The sequence below is a fragment of the Salmo salar genome, chromosome ssa17, assembly GCF_905237065.1.
Source record: "Salmo salar chromosome ssa17, Ssal_v3.1, whole genome shotgun sequence".
Taxonomy (NCBI): Eukaryota; Metazoa; Chordata; class Actinopteri; order Salmoniformes; family Salmonidae; genus Salmo; species Salmo salar.
This window is the reverse complement of record NC_059458.1, coordinates 71518294-71535606: the sequence shown is the minus strand read 5'-3', so window position 1 is coordinate 71535606 and position 17313 is coordinate 71518294. Positions and strand designations below refer to the sequence as shown.

Here is a 17313-nt window from a genome sequence, read left to right as displayed (position 1 = left end):
ATCCAGTGTGTCTGTGTGTCTGTGTTGTAGAGTGGTTGTGTTTATGTTATGTATCCAGTGTATCTGTGTTGTAGAGTGGTTGTGTTTATGTTATGTATCCAGTGTATCTGTGTTGTAGAGTGGTTGTGTTTATGTTATGTATCCAGTGTGTCTGTGTGTCTGTGTTGTAGAGTGATTGTGTTGATGTTATGTATCCAGTGTATCTGTGTTGTAGAGTGGTTGTGTTTATGTTATGTATCCAGTGTGTCTGTGTGTCTCTGTTGTAGAGTGGTTGTGTTTATGTTATGTATCCAGTGTGTCTGTGTTGTAGAGTGGTTGTGTTTATGTTATGTATCCAGTGTGTCTGTGTTGTAGAGTGGTTGTGTTTATGTTATGTATCCAGTGTGTCTGTGTTGTAGAGTGGTTGTGTTTATGTTATGTATCCAGTGTGTCTGTGTGTCTGTGTTGTAGAGTGGTTGTGTTTATGTTATGTATCCAGTGTGTCTGTGTTGTAGAGTGGTTGTGTTTATGTTATGTATCCAGTGTGTCTGTGTGTCTGTGTTGTATAGTGGTTGTGTTTATGTTATGTATCCAGTGTATCTGTGTTGTAGAGTGGTTGTGTTTATGTTATGTATCCAGTGTGTCTGTGTGTCTGTGTTGTAGAGTGGTTGTGTTTATGTTATGTATCCAGTGTATCTGTGTTGTAGAGTGGTTGTGTTTATGTTATGTATCCAGTGTATCTGTGTTGTAGAGTGGTTGTGTTTATGTTATGTATCCAGTGTGTCTGTGTTGTAGAGTGGTTGTGTTTAAGTTATGTATCCAGTGTGTCTGTGTTGTAGAGTGGTTGTGTTTATGTTATGTATCCAGTGTGTCTGTGTTGTAGAGTGGTTGTGTTTATGTTATGTATCCAGTGTGTCTGTGTTGTAGAGTGGTTGTGTTTATGTTATGTATCCAGTGTGTCTGTGTTGTAGAGTGGTTGTGTTTATGTTATGTATCCAGTGTGTCTGTGTGTCTGTGTTGTAGAGTGATTGTGTTTATGTTATGTATCCAGTGTATCTGTGTTGTAGAGTGGTTGTGTTTATGTTATGTATCCAGTGTGTCTGTGTGTCTGTGTTGTAGAGTGGTTGTGTTTATGTTATGTATCCAGTGTGTCTGTGTTGTAGAGTGGTTGTGTTTATGTTATGTATCCAGTGTGTCTGTGTTGTAGAGTGGTTGTGTTTATGTTATGTATCCAGTGTGTCTGTGTTGTAGAGTGGTTGTGTTTATGTTATGTATCCAGTGTGTCTGTGTTGTAGAGTGGTTGTGTTTATGTTATGTATCCAGTGTGTCTGTGTTGTAGAGTGGTTGTGTTTATGTTATGTATCCAGTGTATCTGTGTTGTAGAGTGGTTGTGTTTATGTTATGTATCCAGTGTGTCTGTGTTGTAGAGTGGTTGTGTTTAAGTTATGTATCCAGTGTGTCTGTGTTGTAGAGTGGTTGTGTTTATGTTATGTATCCAGTGTGTCTGTGTTGTAGAGTGGTTGTGTTTATGTTATGTATCCAGTGTGTCTGTGTTGTAGAGTGGTTGTGTTTATGTTATGTATCCAGTGTGTCTGTGTTGTAGAGTGGTTGTGTTTATGTTATGTATCCAGTGTGTCTGTGTTGTATAGTGGTTGTGTTTATGTTATGTATCCAGTGTGTCTGTGTTGTAGAGTGGTTGTGTTTATGTTATGTATCCAGTGTGTCTGTGTTGTAGAGTGGTTGTGTTTATGTTATCTATCCAGTGTGTCTGTGTTGTAGAGTGGTTGTGTTTATGTTATGTATCCAGTGTGTCTGTGTTGTAGAGTGGTTGTGTTTATGTTATGTATCCAGTGTGTCTGTGTTGTAGAGTGGTTGTGTTTATGTTATGTATCCAGTGTGTCTGTGTGTCTGTGTTGTAGAGTGATTGTGTTTATGTTATGTATCCAGTGTATCTGTGTTGTAGAGTGGTTGTGTTTATGTTATGTATCCAGTGTGTCTGTGTGTCTCTGTTGTAGAGTGGTTGTGTTTATGTTATGTATCCAGTGTGTCTGTGTTGTAGAGTGGTTGTGTTTATGTTATGTATCCAGTGTGTCTGTGTTGTAGAGTGGTTGTGTTTATGTTATGTATCCAGTGTGTCTGTGTTGTAGAGTGGTTGTGTTTATGTTATGTATCCAGTGTGTCTGTGTGTCTGTGTTGTAGAGTGGTTGTGTTTATGTTATGTATCCAGTGTGTCTGTGTTGTAGAGTGGATGTGTTTATGTTATGTATCCAGTGTGTCTGTGTGTCTGTGTTGTATAGTGGTTGTGTTTATGTTATGTATCCAGTGTATCTGTGTTGTAGAGTGGTTGTGTTTATGTTATGTATCCAGTGTGTCTGTGTGTCTGTGTTGTAGAGTGGTTGTGTTTATGTTATGTATCCAGTGTATCTGTGTTGTAGAGTGGTTGTGTTTATGTTATGTATCCAGTGTATCTGTGTTGTAGAGTGGTTGTGTTTATGTTATGTATCCAGTGTGTCTGTGTGTCTGTGTTGTAGAGTGATTGTGTTTATGTTATGTATCCAGTGTATCTGTGTTGTAGAGTGGTTGTGTTTATGTTATGTATCCAGTGTGTCTGTGTGTCTCTGTTGTAGAGTGGTTGTGTTCATGTTATGTATCCAGTGTGTCTGTGTTGTAGAGTGGTTGTGTTTATGTTATGTTTCCAGTGTGTCTGTGTTGTAGAGTGGTTGTGTTTATGTTATGTATCCAGTGTGTCTGTGTTGTAGAGTGGTTGTGTTTATGTTATGTATCCAGTGTGTCTGTGTGTCTGTGTTGTATAGTGGTTGTGTTTATGTTATGTATCCAGTGTATCTGTGTTGTAGAGTGGTTGTGTTTATGTTATGTATCCAGTGTGTCTGTGTGTCTGTGTTGTAGAGTGGTTGTGTTTATGTTATGTATCCAGTGTATCTGTGTTGTAGAGTGGTTGTGTTTATGTTATGTATCCAGTGTATCTGTGTTGTAGAGTGGTTGTGTTTATGTTATGTATCCAGTGTGTCTGTGTTGTAGAGTGGTTGTGTTTAAGTTATGTATCCAGTGTGTCTGTGTTGTAGAGTGGTTGTGTTTATGTTATGTATCCAGTGTGTCTGTGTTGTAGAGTGGTTGTGTTTATGTTATGTATCCAGTGTGTCTGTGTTGTAGAGTGGTTGTGTTTATGTTATGTATCCAGTGTGTCTGTGTTGTAGAGTGGTTGTGTTTATGTTATGTATCCAGTGTGTCTGTGTTGTAGAGTGGTTGTGTTTATGTTATGTATCCAGTGTGTCTGTGTTGTAGAGTGGTTGTGTTTATGTTATGTATCCAGTGTGTCTGTGTTGTAGAGTGGTTGTGTTTATGTTATGTATCCAGTGTGTCTGTGTTGTAGAGTGGTTGTGTTTATGTTATGTATCCAGTGTGTCTGTGTGTCTGTGTTGTAGAGTGGTTGTGTTTATGTTATGTATCCAGTGTATCTGTGTTGTAGAGTGGTTGTGTTTATGTTATGTATCCAGTGTGTCTGTGTTGTAGAGTGGTTGTGTTTATGTTATGTATCCAGTGTGTCTGTGTTGTAGAGTGGTTGTGTTTATGTTATGTATCCAGTGTATCTGTGTTGTAGAGTGGTTGTGTTTATGTTATGTATCCAGTGTGTCTGTGTTGTAGAGTGGTTGTGTTTATGTTATGTATCCAGTGTGTCTGTGTAGTAGAGTGGTTGTGTTTATGTTATGTATCCAGTGTCTCTGTGTTGTAGAGTGGTTGTGTTTATGTTATGTATCCAGTGTGTCTGTGTGTCTGTGTTGTAGAGTGGTTGTGTTTATGTTATGTATCCAGTGTATCTGTGTTGTAGAGTGGTTGTGTTTATGTTATGTATCCAGTGTGTCTGTGTTGTAGAGTGGTTGTGTTTATGTTATGTATCCAGTGTGTCTGTGTTGTAGAGTGGTTGTGTTTATGTTATGTATCCAGTGTGTCTGTGTTGTAGAGTGGTTGTGTTTATGTTATGTATCCAGTGTGTCTGTGTTGTAGAGTGGTTGTGTTTATGTTATGTATCCAGTGTGTCTGTGTTGTAGAGTGGTTGTGTTTATGTTATGTATCCAGTGTATCTGTGTTGTAGAGTGGTTGTGTTTATGTTATGTATCCAGTGTGTCTGTGTTGTAGAGTGGTTGTGTTTATGTTATGTATCCAGTGTGTCTGTGTTGTAGAGTGGTTGTGTTTATGTTATGTATCCAGTGTGTCTGTGTTGTAGAGTGGTTGTGTTTATGTTATGTATCCAGTGTGTCTGTGTTGTAGAGTGGTTGTGTTTATGTTATGTATCCAGTGTGTCTGTGTTGTAGAGTGGTTGTGTTTATGTTATGTATCCAGTGTGTCTGTGTTGTAGAGTGGTTGTGTTTATGTTATGTATCCAGTGTGTCTGTGTTGTAGAGTGGTTGTGTTTATGTTATGTATCCAGTGTGTCTGTGTTGTAGAGTGGTTGTGTTTATGTTATGTATCCAGTGTGTCTGTGTTGTAGAGTTGTTGTGTTTATGTTATGTATCCAGTGTGTCTGTGTTGTAGAGTGGTTGTGTTTATGTTATGTATCCAGTGTGTCTGTGTTGTAGAGTGGTTGTTTTATCAGCATGGAGGGTCATTAACCATATTACCCATACTGCCCCTAATGTGCCCTTATAGATGCGTGCACACACACACACACAAGGACATACAGTACACACACTCACATGTATACACACTCCCCCCCCCCCCCCCTCTCTCTCACACACACACACAGGGGACATACAGTACACACACTCACACGTATACACACTCCCCCCCCCTCTCTCTCACACACACACACACACACACACACACACACACAGGGACATACAGTACACACACTCACATGTATACACACTCCCCCCCCCTCACACACACACACAGGGACATACAGTACACACACTCACACGTATACACACTCCCCTTCCCCCCTCACACACACACACAGGGACATACAGTACACACACTCACACACTCACACGTATACACACTCCCCCCCCTCCCTCTCTCACACACACACACACAGGGACATACAGTACACACACTCACACACCCCCCCCCTCTCTCACACACACACACACAGGGACATACAGTACACACACTCACACCCCCCCCCTCTCACACACACACACACAGGGGCATACAGTACACACACTCACACACCCCCCCTCTCTCTCACACACACAAAAAAAATATGATCGTCCTACAGCATATTTCATCATTAGCTCTAAGCAGTTAATCCTCTGCTTCACTGGCTACAGCTCTCTCACCCCATTTCAATAATCTGCATCAGGGTCCTCGGAGTCCACACACACACACACACACACACACACACACACACACACACACACACACACACACACACACACACACACACACACACACACACAAGCAGGCACATGGGTCCTGTCCTGGCATGACATGTCATGCACACTAAGCAGGAATCCAATGTGCAATATCATGTTATAGAATTTGACCCTCAATTCAATCTCCACAGACAGAGGGAAGAACATGAATAAGTATGATGGCTAGTGTTGTGGAGTACTGGAGATGGGTTGGATGGGGGGGTGACTAAGGGATGAGAAGCCATTCACCGTGAGCACTTACTGGTATGACATTGAGTGTGAAGGAGAGAGGGAGGGAGAGAATGAAGGAGGGATGGAGAGAGAGCATCAGTGTCAGATTGGGTGAGATGGGAGTGTGTGCGGGGTTACGACAGAGAGAGAGAGAGAGAGAGAGAGAGAGAGAGAGACAGAGGCAGAGGCAGAGAGGGGGGGTGACAGAGATACAGAAACAGAAAGAGGGGAAGAGAAAGAGAGAGAGAGAGATGGAGGAGGAGGAGAAAAGTCTAAGGAGTAGAAAAAAGAGGACAAGTCTAGAGGTTGACCTTTCCCTTCACAAACAAACATGAACCATTCACCGGCAAATTTACCCGTTTTTCCTTCCCTCCATCTCTCCTGACAACCAGCAACAATCCCCCCCTCTAGCCCATTTGGCCTCCCTTCCACACACACAAACCAAAACCCCTCACGAACACCACGCAGGGCCTCATCAAGCCCACTTCCCGTGTGCGTGTGTGTTTCCAGTTCAAGGTTAGCTGCTCATTGTATTGAGCAGACCACTCTCCCCCATGGGTCTGGGAAGGGGAGGTGTATTAACACCTCAGCAGGAGGCCTCAATCTCAACCCTGCTCTCCTCCCGCTCCACCCCTCCGCCCCTCTCTCTACTGAGCTGTCCGACCAGCCTTGGCCTATAGTGGGGTAACCACTATATCCACCCAGGGAAACCTTACCCTTGTCCTGACACCGAGCGCTGACCGTTAGTAATGGGTTTAACTCTGTCTGCGTCTTCATCTCTCTGTCTACATCCCACATGGTGCCCTATTCCCTTGATAGTGCACTACCCATCAGCTCGAAAGTAGTGCACAATATAGGGAATAGGGTGTTATTTGGGAGACACCTGCTATCTCCAGCCCCAGAACCAAAGCCAGAGGCAGTCTGGGAGAAGAAAGACCTGGACCATATGGAGCCTTTCACTACCACATGGCAGGAGGTGTTCTAAAAGTCTTGGAGGGGGGGGGGGGGGGGGTCTGTCCAATGAGGCATGAAGAGAAGGGGTGGAGAAAGAGGAGGGAGGAGAGAAAGAGGGATGGTGAGAGAAAGAGAGAGAGAGAGAGAGAGAGCCCATTAGGCAAAGAAGTCAGATCCACGTCCAATCTGGATAGATTTTGGATTGAGATGTCAAGTCAACTGACGTCAATTCAACTTGACAACAACCCAAGCGTGAAACCCTGTGTATTTTGGGGGGTCGGAACCTGAGTTAAATGGAGACGTTGATGCAACGTGGTTACGTTGATAAGGAACGATTAAATAACTTGGGAAACAATGTTGGATCAACTCATTTTTTGGAAGAATATCTGGGAGAAGGATGTCACAGAGGGATTTACAGTACTGTATGTAGGAGAAATACATAGAGGACTAGCCCCTGACATAAACAGGGGAACAGAGAAACCATGCCAGTCACACCACCCTGGGCTTACAGTAACCACAAGCCCTGTGAAAGTCCCGGGAAATGTCTTTACCCCGACCACACTCGTCCCTCCATCCAAAAGAGGATGAAGGGACATGAGAGAGAGAAAGAGAGGGAGAGAGAGAGAAGGAGCATGGTGCTAAACATGGAAGGACAAACCACATCTGGTCTGGGGCATAGCAGCACAATAGCGTGGGGGAAACGGGCAGGGATACAGGACAGAGTCTACGCTGCACTTTAACAGTTCTGAAGCGCTGTGTCCTACGGCTGCTTTTATGCTGAGATATACATGTAGTGGTATGAAACACAACTCTGACTCTTTATGTCAGAAGGGACTTTGGAAGGTGTGTGTGTGTGTGTGTGTGTGTGTGTGTGTGTGTGTGTGTGTGTGTGTGTGTGTGTGTGTGTGTGTGTGTGTGTGTGTGTGTGTGTGTGTGTGTGTGTGTGTGTGTGTGTGTGTGTGTGTGTGTACATGTGTTTGTGCACGAGAGACCATTGCAAGAGACCATAGTAAGCGACCGTTGCATACTTGAAATCCCGATCCATTATTCCTGTGTGTACAGTGCGTTATACTCAACCACGGTCATAAAACAATTTCACAGCCTTTAATTCAGTCAGTGAATGAACTCCTGCTCATGCAGCTCAGAGTATATAACCAAACAGGACCACAAGGTAGGCTTCATGATGTCATAAACAAGGGCCAATAAATGCTAACAGTTATGCTACGCACATCAGCAGAGGAAACTACATGAACCCACCCACCGTTATCCGTCATGCTAACATTGACTCAGTGTGACGTGATAAGTCAGTGCTGTGATAAGTAACAGTCAGAGTGGTGGAGGAGGGTGGAGAGCCAGTACTGTATAAATCACTGTCCATTAGGCAGGGCTGTAAACACACTGATGAACGGCCATGGGAGCAGAATCTTTATTGTCCTGTTTGGTTTTACCAGCACTGACATCATCTAACAGTCTAGTCAATATGGGGGCTGATTGTAAAAGAGGGGGTTCTGGAAAGGGTCATGTGGTATGAGAGGGTAATATTGTTTGTGTGTGTGAGCGTGTGTGCGTGTTCTGTGCACACATTCAGCACATGTGTGTATCTGACTACTACTCCCACAGCAATACCTAGACTACAGACTACAAAGTCATCCAGTAGGCTATTGGCTATATAGACTACAGAACCACTTGAAGAGGGCCCACTCCAAACAGCCACTCTCTCTCTCTGCTCTCTCTATCTCTCTCTCCCCCTCTTTCTCTCTCTCCCCCTCTTTAAATCTATCTCTCTCTCTCTCTCTCTCCCCCCTCTTTATATCGGTCTTTCCCTCTGTCTCTCTCTCTCTCTCCCTCTGCTCTCTCCCTTTGTCTCTGCTGTGCTCCAGCTCTCTGAGGAGGGAGAGGCTGAGGCTGTTCAGGCTGAATCGAGGGCTCGTCTGATGGGCCGTGTTCTGAGACGTGACTGGGCCGTGCTGCTACCCACTTACTGTATCCTCAGCCTGTCTGACTTAACACAGCCTAGCTGGATTACTCCCACACTGACACAGGGATAACAACAACAACAATAACAACAAGGCTAAGGGGAATCCTGCCTGTTGACTAAGTTCTTGTAAACTTCTTGGAGGAGAGCTCTTGAGGAGTGGAGGAAAAAATGACTTTTTTCCCCTGTCCATCTCTTTCACACACACAAAGAAATGATATTATAATAATAAAAAGCGCATTCAAATTTTGAAGATGGGGTTTGGAGTTTTGGCTGGCTTACAAGTAACATTCTCGGAAATACATTACCAATTACCATGATGCAAATCGCTGTTCTGTTTTGCTTCCTTCTCCCTCTCTTTCTATCACTCTTCCAGCACCACTCTGTCCTCTCCTTCTCTCAGCACCACTCTCTCCTCTCCTCTCCTCTCCTCTCCTCTCCTCTCCTCTCCTCTCCTCTCCTCTCCTCTCCTCTCCTCTCCTCTCCTCTCCTCTCCTCTCTGAGCACCACTCTCTCCTCTCCTTCTCTCAGCACCACTCTCTCCTCTCCTCCTCTAAGCACCACTCTCTCCTCTCCTTCTCTCAGCTCCACTCTCTCCTCTCCTTCTCTCAGCACCACTCTCTCCTCTCCTTCTCTAAGCACCACTCTCTCCTCTCCTTCTCTCAGCTCCACTCTCTCCTCTCCTTCTCTCTGCTCCACTCTCTCCTCTCCTCCTCTAAGCACCACTCTCTCCTCTCCTTCTCTCAGCTCCACTCTCTCCTCTCCTTCTCTCTGCTCCACTCTCTCCTCTCCTTCTCTCAGCTCCTCTCTCCTCTCCTTCTCTCAGCACCATTCTCTCCATCTGCTTCCTTCTCTGAGCACCACTCTCTCCTCTCCTTCTCTCTCCTCCCCTCTCCTCTCTCAGCACAACTCTCTCCTCTCCTTCTCTCAGCTCCACTCTCTCCTCTCCTTCTCTCAGCACCATTCTCTCCATCTGCTTCCTTCTCTCAGCTCCACTCGCTCCTCTCCTTCTCTCAGCACCACTCGCTCCTCTCCTTCTCTCAGCACCACTCTCTCCTCTCCTTCTCTCTGCTCCACTCTCTCCTCTCCTTCTCTCAGCTCCACTCTCTCCATCTGCTTCCTTCTCTCAGCACCACTCTCTCTTCTCCTTCCTTCTCTCTGTAATACTATTGTCCTCAGAGCCAGGAGCGGCTAGTTGGCTTGGTCCAGGATTAGTCTCAGTCATGGCTGTGTGTATGCACACACCCCTGTCAGCACATCAGAGAAGAGAGAGAAGCAGAGCAGCAGGCCCAGAGCCCCCCAGCACCGCATCATCCAATTACCCCAGGACAGGGCTCCCTGAGAGGGGGGCGTTGGGGGCAGCAGGGGCCCAGGCTGGGGCTCCGACACACTGCACCAGGCCTATCCACCCACGCTACAGTCACACACTTCAAAACACTGTCTCTAACGGTTGATCTGTTTATGGCAGTTACTTCTTTAGTTTTTTGTACAATGGGGAATGTCGTATGGTTTGTATCATTTTAGAGACTATTTCAGCGTTGTGGACAAAAATGATATTGTAGCAGCTACAGTGAACAGTAGATTATACAGGACCATGGATCAGGAGGGACGTCCAGAGGCACCAGAAAGGCCTCTATTAATAAAACCCCTGAGGGGGTCTCGAGATCCTCTCTCCCTGACACACACACACACACACACTCACACTGCCCCTCCTCCACCTCTCCCTCCTGAAGAGAAAACTCAGTACATTTGTGGAAAATCAATCTCCTCGTATCTCCTAGTAGCCCTCCACAATCCCTTGTGGGAGACCACTGGGAAGTGTAATAGTATCAATGGCCGCCCGCCTACCTTCTTGACGCGCCCGCTCTTGGTGCCCACGAAGGCCAGAGAGTGGTTCTTGTAGACGTAGGCGATGACCGAGGTCATCTTGTCGGTGGAGTCAGAGAAGAGAGGGATGCCCTGCACCATCTCTGACACCCCCAGCGGAGCGTTCATATCCAGGCCACAGAAGTTGTCGTCGATGGTTAAGAGCTGGAGGGAGGGAAAGAGAGAGAGGAGGGAGAGTCATTATTGGACTGTTTCTTATTTCTTGTTGAAGAAGAGCTTGTATTCTGAAGAAGACTATGGCAGATGTTCAGTGAGAGAGACTTACAGTTAGTGCATTTATCTTCAGATATCTAGGTGAGACAACCACATATCTCAGTCGTAGTGAGCACATTTTCCCTCAATAAAGTAGCTATCAAAGTCAGTGCTAGTAGGGGGGGGGGGTTATTCAATAACACGCCTGATTCATCAACACTATTATCGTCCTTCATCTGCACTAACATTGTTTTCCATGTGTTACAGCTGGGTTGGAGTAAAAACCTGCAAGCACTGCAGCTCCTTCAAGACCAGAATCAACCGTTTCAACAGCTGTAAAGACCAGTAGAATACACAGAGGAATTCATCTCCCCAGTAAGAAGACATGAATGTGAAGGGAGAGAGGTTCATAATGGCCTGACACGGTGTTATTTAGACTGTCTGGGTTTAGTCTCAGTGACACGGTGTTATTTAGACTGTCTGGGTTTAGTCTCAGTGACACGGTGTTATTTAGACTGTCTGGGTTTAGTCTCAGTGACACAGTGTTATTTAGACTGTCTGGGTTTAGTCTCAGTGATACGGTGTTATTTAGACTGTCTGGGTTTAGTCTCAGTGACACGGTGTTATTTAGACTGTCTGGGTTTAGTCTCAGTGACACGGTGTTATTTAGACTGTCTGGGTTTAGTCTCAGTGACACAGTGTTATTTAGACTGTCTGGACATGCAGAGAGGGAGTGAGGGAGAGGTAGAGAGAGAGAGGGAGAGAGATAAAGAGAGAGAGCATGGGAGAGAGAGAAAGAGAGAGCGTGGGAGAGAGAGAAAGAGAGAGGGAGAGAGAGAGAGAGGAGAGGGGGAGATAGAGAGAGAGATGTAAAGAGATAGACAGGAAAAGGGAGAGGGAGAGAGAGAGGAGAGGGGGAGATAGAGAGAGATGTAAAGAGATAGACAGGGAAAGGGAGAGGGAGAGAGAGAGTGGAGAGGGGGAGATAGATAGAAAGAGAGAAAAGAGATAGACAGGGAAAGGGAGAGGGAGAGAGGAGAGGATGAGATAGATAGAAAGAGAGGGATGTAAAGAGATAGACAGGGAAAGGGAGAGGGAGAGAGAGAGAGGAGAGGAGGAGATAGATAGAAAGAGAGAGATGTAAAGAGATAGATAGGGAAAGGGAGAAGGAGAGAGAGAGGAGAGGGGGAGAGAGATGTAAAAAGATAGACAGGGAAAGGGAGAGGGAGAGATGGATGAAGACTGCAGTCAAGTTACAATAGTCCTATGTAATACTGCCAGCGGCTAGTCTGACAGGCAGATCCCAGGCAGATCCCCCCCACAACACCACCAGTGTAAAGCCAAGAGATACCAACAACAGAACAAATATTCAAAGTGAATCGGAGAACAAAACAAAATGAGTCTTCCTTATTTTCACACTGCCACGCCAAATCAGTGTTGCACCTCTAGGGAGGAGAAATAATCGGAAAAACAAGAAACGCTCACTTCGTTTTTCATCTGTTATGCAGCTGTTATGCCTTGGAATTGGACATGCTACTGTGCTTTTGTAATTGCCATATGTGTCAGGTAGCCCAGCCATATGTGTCAGGTAGCCCAGCCATATGTGTCAGGTAACCCAGCCATATGTGTCAGGTAGCCCGGCCATATGTGTCAGGTAGCCCGGCCATATGTGTCAGGTAGCCCGGCCATATAGCCATATGTGTCAGGTAGCCCAGCAGTTAGAGCATTGAGCCAGTAATCAAAAGGTCACTTGTTTGAATCCCTGCGCTGGCAAGGCAGTTAAACCTAATTGCTCCAGGGTCACCATTGATAATGACTGATCCTGGCCATGACCCCATTCTCCAAGGGTGTCTCGGGGAGAGTGGGCTATGCCAAAAAATACATTTCCAATTCACACACGTGTATTAATTCCCACTTGTACATGTGTGAAACAGGACAAATATAAACAACCACCAAATGGTTATTATATGCAGATAGAATGGTGGGTTGAAAAATGGATGACATGCAGTCTGGGGAATGTCTACCTGTCATAAGAAAAGAGAATGCTGTATGGCTTCTGATACCAGAATAATGATGCTAGACAATAGGCGTTATTCCATCTGTATGGACAGATTTCAAACAGTGGGCTTTGGACTGGTGGACAGTCCCATTTCATTAATATGGCGGCAGTGCGCTGTGTTACTGTGAGAATAAAAGCGTGACAGTTGATATTACAGTTGGAGATGTCGTTCTCCTTTCCCGTGATTAAAGGTCCTGAGGTCAGATGTGACAGTTGATATTACAGTTGGAGATGTCATTCTTCTTTCCCGTGATTAAAGGTCCTGAGGTCAGATGTGACAGTTGATAATACAGTTGGAGATGTCGTTCTCCTTTCCCGTGATTAAAAGTCCTGAGGTCAGATGTGACAGTTGATATTACAGTTGGAGATGTCGTTCTCCTTTCCCGTCATTAAAGGTCCTGAGGTCAGATGTGACAGTTGATATTGCAGTTGGAGATGTTCTCCTTTCCCGTGATTAAAGGTCCTGAGGTCAGATGTAACAGTTGATATTACAGTTGGAGATGTTCTTCTTTCCCGTGAATAAAGGTCCTGAGGTCAGATGTGACAGGTAATATTACAGTTGGAGATGTCGTTCTCCTTTCCCGTGATTAAAGGTCCTGAGGTCAGATGTGACAGTTGATATTACAGTTGGAGATGTCGTTCTCCTTTCCCGTGATTAAAGGTCCTGAGGTCAGATGTGACAGTTGATAATACAGTTGGAGATGTCGTTCTCCTTTCCCGTGATTAAAGGTCCTGAGGTCAGATGTGACAGTTGATAATACAGTTGGAGATGTCGTTCTCCTTTCCCGTGATTAACGGTCCTGAGGTCAGATGTGACAGTTGATATTACAGTTGGAGATGTCATTCTCCTTTCCCGTGATTAAAGGTCCTGAGGTCAGATGTGACAGTTGATAACACAGTTGGAGATGTCGTTCTCCTTTCCCGTGATTAAAGGTCCTGAGGTCAGATGTGACAGTTGATAATACAGTTGGAGATGTCGTTCTCCTTTCCCGTGATTAAAGGTCCTGAGGTCAGATGTGACAGTTGATATTACAGTTGGAGATGTCGTTCTCCTTTCCCGTGATTAAAGGTCCTGAGGTCAGATGTGACAGTTGATAATACAGTTGGAGATGTTCTCCTTTCCCGTGATTAAAGGTCCTGAGGTCAGATGTGACAGTTGATATTACAGTTGGAGATGTCGTTCTCCTTTCCCGTGATTAAAGGTCCTGAGGTCAGATGTGACAGTTGATATTACAGTTGGAGATGTCGTTCTCCTTTCCCGTGATTAAAGGTCCTGAGGTCAGATGTGACAGTTGATATTACAGTTGGAGATGTTCTCCTTTCCCGTGATTAAAGGTCCTGAGGTCAGATGTGACAGTTGATATTACAGTTGGAGATGTTCTCCTTTCCCGTGATTAAAGGTCCTGAGGTCAGATGTGACAGTTGATATTACAGTTGGAGATGTCGTTCTCCTTTCCCATGATTAAAGGTCCTGAGGTCAGATGTGACAGTTGATATTACAGTTGGAGATGTCATTCTCCTTTCCCGTGATTAAAGGTCCTGAGGTCAGATGTGACAGTTGATATTACAGTTGGAGATGTCGTTCTCCTTTCCCGTGATTAAAGGTCCTGAGGTCAGATGTGACAGTTGGAGATGTCGTTCTCCTTTCCCGTGATTAAAGGTCCTGAGGTCAGATGTGACAGTTGGAGATGATGTTCTCCTTTCCCGTGATTAAAGGTCCTGAGGTCAGATGTGACAGTTGATATTACAGTTGGAGATGTCGTTCTCCTTTCCCGTGATTAAAGGTCCTGAGGTCAGATGTGACAGTTGATATTACAGTTGGAGATGTTCTCCTTTCCCGTGATTAAAGGTCCTGAGGTCAGATGTGACAGTTGATATTACAGTTGGAGATGTTCTCCTTTCCCGTGATTAAAGGTCCTGAGGTCAGATGTGACAGTTGATATTACAGTTGGAGATGTTCTCCTTTCCCGTGATTAAAGGTCCTGAGGTCAGATGTGACAGTTGATATTACAGTTGGAGATGTCGTACTCCTTTCCCGTGATTGAAGGTCCTGAGGTCAGATGTGACAGTTGATATTACAGTTGGAGATGTCGTTCTCCTTTCCCGTGATTAAAGGTCCTGAGGTCCATGTGACAGTTGATATTACAGTTGGAGATGTTCTCCTTTCCCGTGATTAAAGGTCCTGAGGTCAGATGTGACAGTTGATATTACAGTTGGAGATGTCGTTCTCCTTTCCCGTGATTAAAGGTCCTGAGGTCAGATGTGACAGTTGATATTACAGTTGGAGATGTTCTCCTTTCCCGTGATTAAAGGTCCTGAGGTCAGATGTAACAGTTGATATTACAGTTGGAGATGTCGTTCTCCTTTCCCGTGATTAAAGGTCCTGAGGTCCATGTGACAGTTGATATTACAGTTGGAGATGTTCTCCTTTCCCGTGATTAAAGGTCCTGAGGTCAGATGTGACAGTTGATATTACAATTGGAGATGTCGTTCTCCTTTCCCGTGATTAAAGGTCCTGAGGTCAGATGTGACAGTTGATATTACAGTTGGAGATGTTCTCCTTTCCCGTGATTAAAGGTCCTGAGGTCAGATGTGACAGTTGATATTACAGTTGGAGATGTAGTTCTCCTTTCCCGTGATTAAAGGTCCTGAGGTCAGATGTAACAGTTGATATTACAGTTGGAGATGTCGTTCTCCTTTCCCGTGATTAAAGGTCCTGAGGTCAGATGTGACAGTTGATAATACAGTTGGAGATGTCGTTCTCCTTTCCCGTGATTAAAGGTCCTGAGGTCAGATGTGACAGTTGATAATACAGTTGGAGATGTCGTTCTCCTTTCCCATGATTAGAGGTCCTGAGGTCAGATGTGACAGTTGATATTACAGTTGGAGATGTCGTTCTCCTTTCCCGTGATTAAAGGTCCTGAGGTCAGATGTGACAGTTGATATTACAGTTGGAGATGTCGTTCTCCTTTCCCGTGATTAAAGGTCCTGAGGTCAGATGTGACAGTTGGAGATGTCGTTCTCCTTTCCCGTGATTAAAGGTCCTGAGGTCAGATGTGACAGTTGATATTACAGTTGAAGATGTCGTTCTCCTTTCCCGTGATTAAAGGTCCTGAGGTCAGATGTGACAGTTGATATTACAGTTGGAGATGTCGTTCTCCTTTCCCGTGATTAAAGGTCCTGAGGTCAGATGTGACAGTTGATAATACAGTTGGAGATGTTCTCCTTTCCCGTGATTAAAGGTCCTGAGGTCAGATGTGACAGTTGATATTACAGTTGGAGATGTCGTTCTCCTTTCCCGTGATTAAAGGTCCTGAGGTCAGATGTGACAGTTGATAATACAGTTGGAGATGTTGTTCTCCTTTCCCGTGATTAAAGGTCCTGAGGTCAGATGTGACAGTTGATATTACAGTTGGAGATGTCGTTCTCCTTTCCCGTGATTAAAGGTCCTGAGGTCAGATGTCACAGTTGGAGATGTCGTTCTCCTTTCCCGTGATTAAAGGTCCTGAGGTCAGATGTGACAGTTGATATTACAGTTGGAGATGTCGTTCTCCTTTCCCGTGATTAAAGGTCCTGAGGTCAGATGTGACAGTTGATATTACAGTTGGAGATGTTCTCCTTTCCCGTGATTAAAGGTCCTGAGGTCAGATGTGACAGTTGATATTACAATTGGAGATGTCGTTCTCCTTTCCCGTGATTAAAGGTCCTGAGGTCAGATGTGACAGTTGATATTACAGTTGGAGATGTTCTCCTTTCCCGTGATTAAAGGTCCTGAGGTCAGATGTGACAGTTGATATTACAGTTGGAGATGTAGTTCTCCTTTCCCGTGATTAAAGGTCCTGAGGTCAGATGTAACAGTTGATATTACAGTTGGAGATGTCGTTCTCCTTTCCCGTGATTAAAGGTCCTGAGGTCAGATGTGACAGTTGATAATACAGTTGGAGATGTCGTTCTCCTTTCCCGTGATTAAAGGTCCTGAGGTCAGATGTGACAGTTGATAATACAGTTGGAGATGTCGTTCTCCTTTCCCATGATTAGAGGTCCTGAGGTCAGATGTGACAGTTGATATTACAGTTGGAGATGTCGTTCTCCTTTCCCGTGATTAAAGGTCCTGAGGTCAGATGTGACAGTTGATATTACAGTTGGAGATGTCGTTCTCCTTTCCCGTGATTAAAGGTCCTGAGGTCAGATGTGACAGTTGGAGATGTCGTTCTCCTTTCCCGTGATTAAAGGTCCTGAGGTCAGATGTGACAGTTGATATTACAGTTGAAGATGTCGTTCTCCTTTCCCGTGATTAAAGGTCCTGAGGTCAGATGTGACAGTTGATATTACAGTTGGAGATGTCGTTTCTCCTTTCCCGTGATTAAAGGTCCTGAGGTCAGATGTGACAGTTGATAATACAGTTGGAGATGTTCTCCTTTCCCGTGATTAAAGGTCCTGAGGTCAGATGTGACAGTTGATATTACAGTTGGAGATGTCGTTCTCCTTTCCCGTGATTAAAGGTCCTGAGGTCAGATGTGACAGTTGATAATACAGTTGGAGATGTTGTTCTCCTTTCCCGTGATTAAAGGTCCTGAGGTCAGATGTGACAGTTGATATTACAGTTGGAGATGTCGTTCTCCTTTCCCGTGATTAAAGGTCCTGAGGTCAGATGTCACAGTTGG

The 17313-nt window shown here is 44.8% G+C and overlaps 1 protein-coding gene across 2 annotated transcripts in view; it reads right to left on the bottom strand.

Annotated features, from left to right (window-relative positions):
- Positions 1-17313, bottom strand: part of LOC106576477 (plexin-A4) — a 643097-nt gene that overhangs the window by 547454 nt on the left and 78330 nt on the right. For both annotated transcript variants that reach the window (XM_045700071.1, XM_045700072.1), the window contains exon 3: positions 10360-10542. In XM_045700071.1, coding sequence (XP_045556027.1) covers positions 10360-10542 — 183 coding nt within the window. The remainder of the gene's footprint in view (positions 1-10359; positions 10543-17313) is intronic.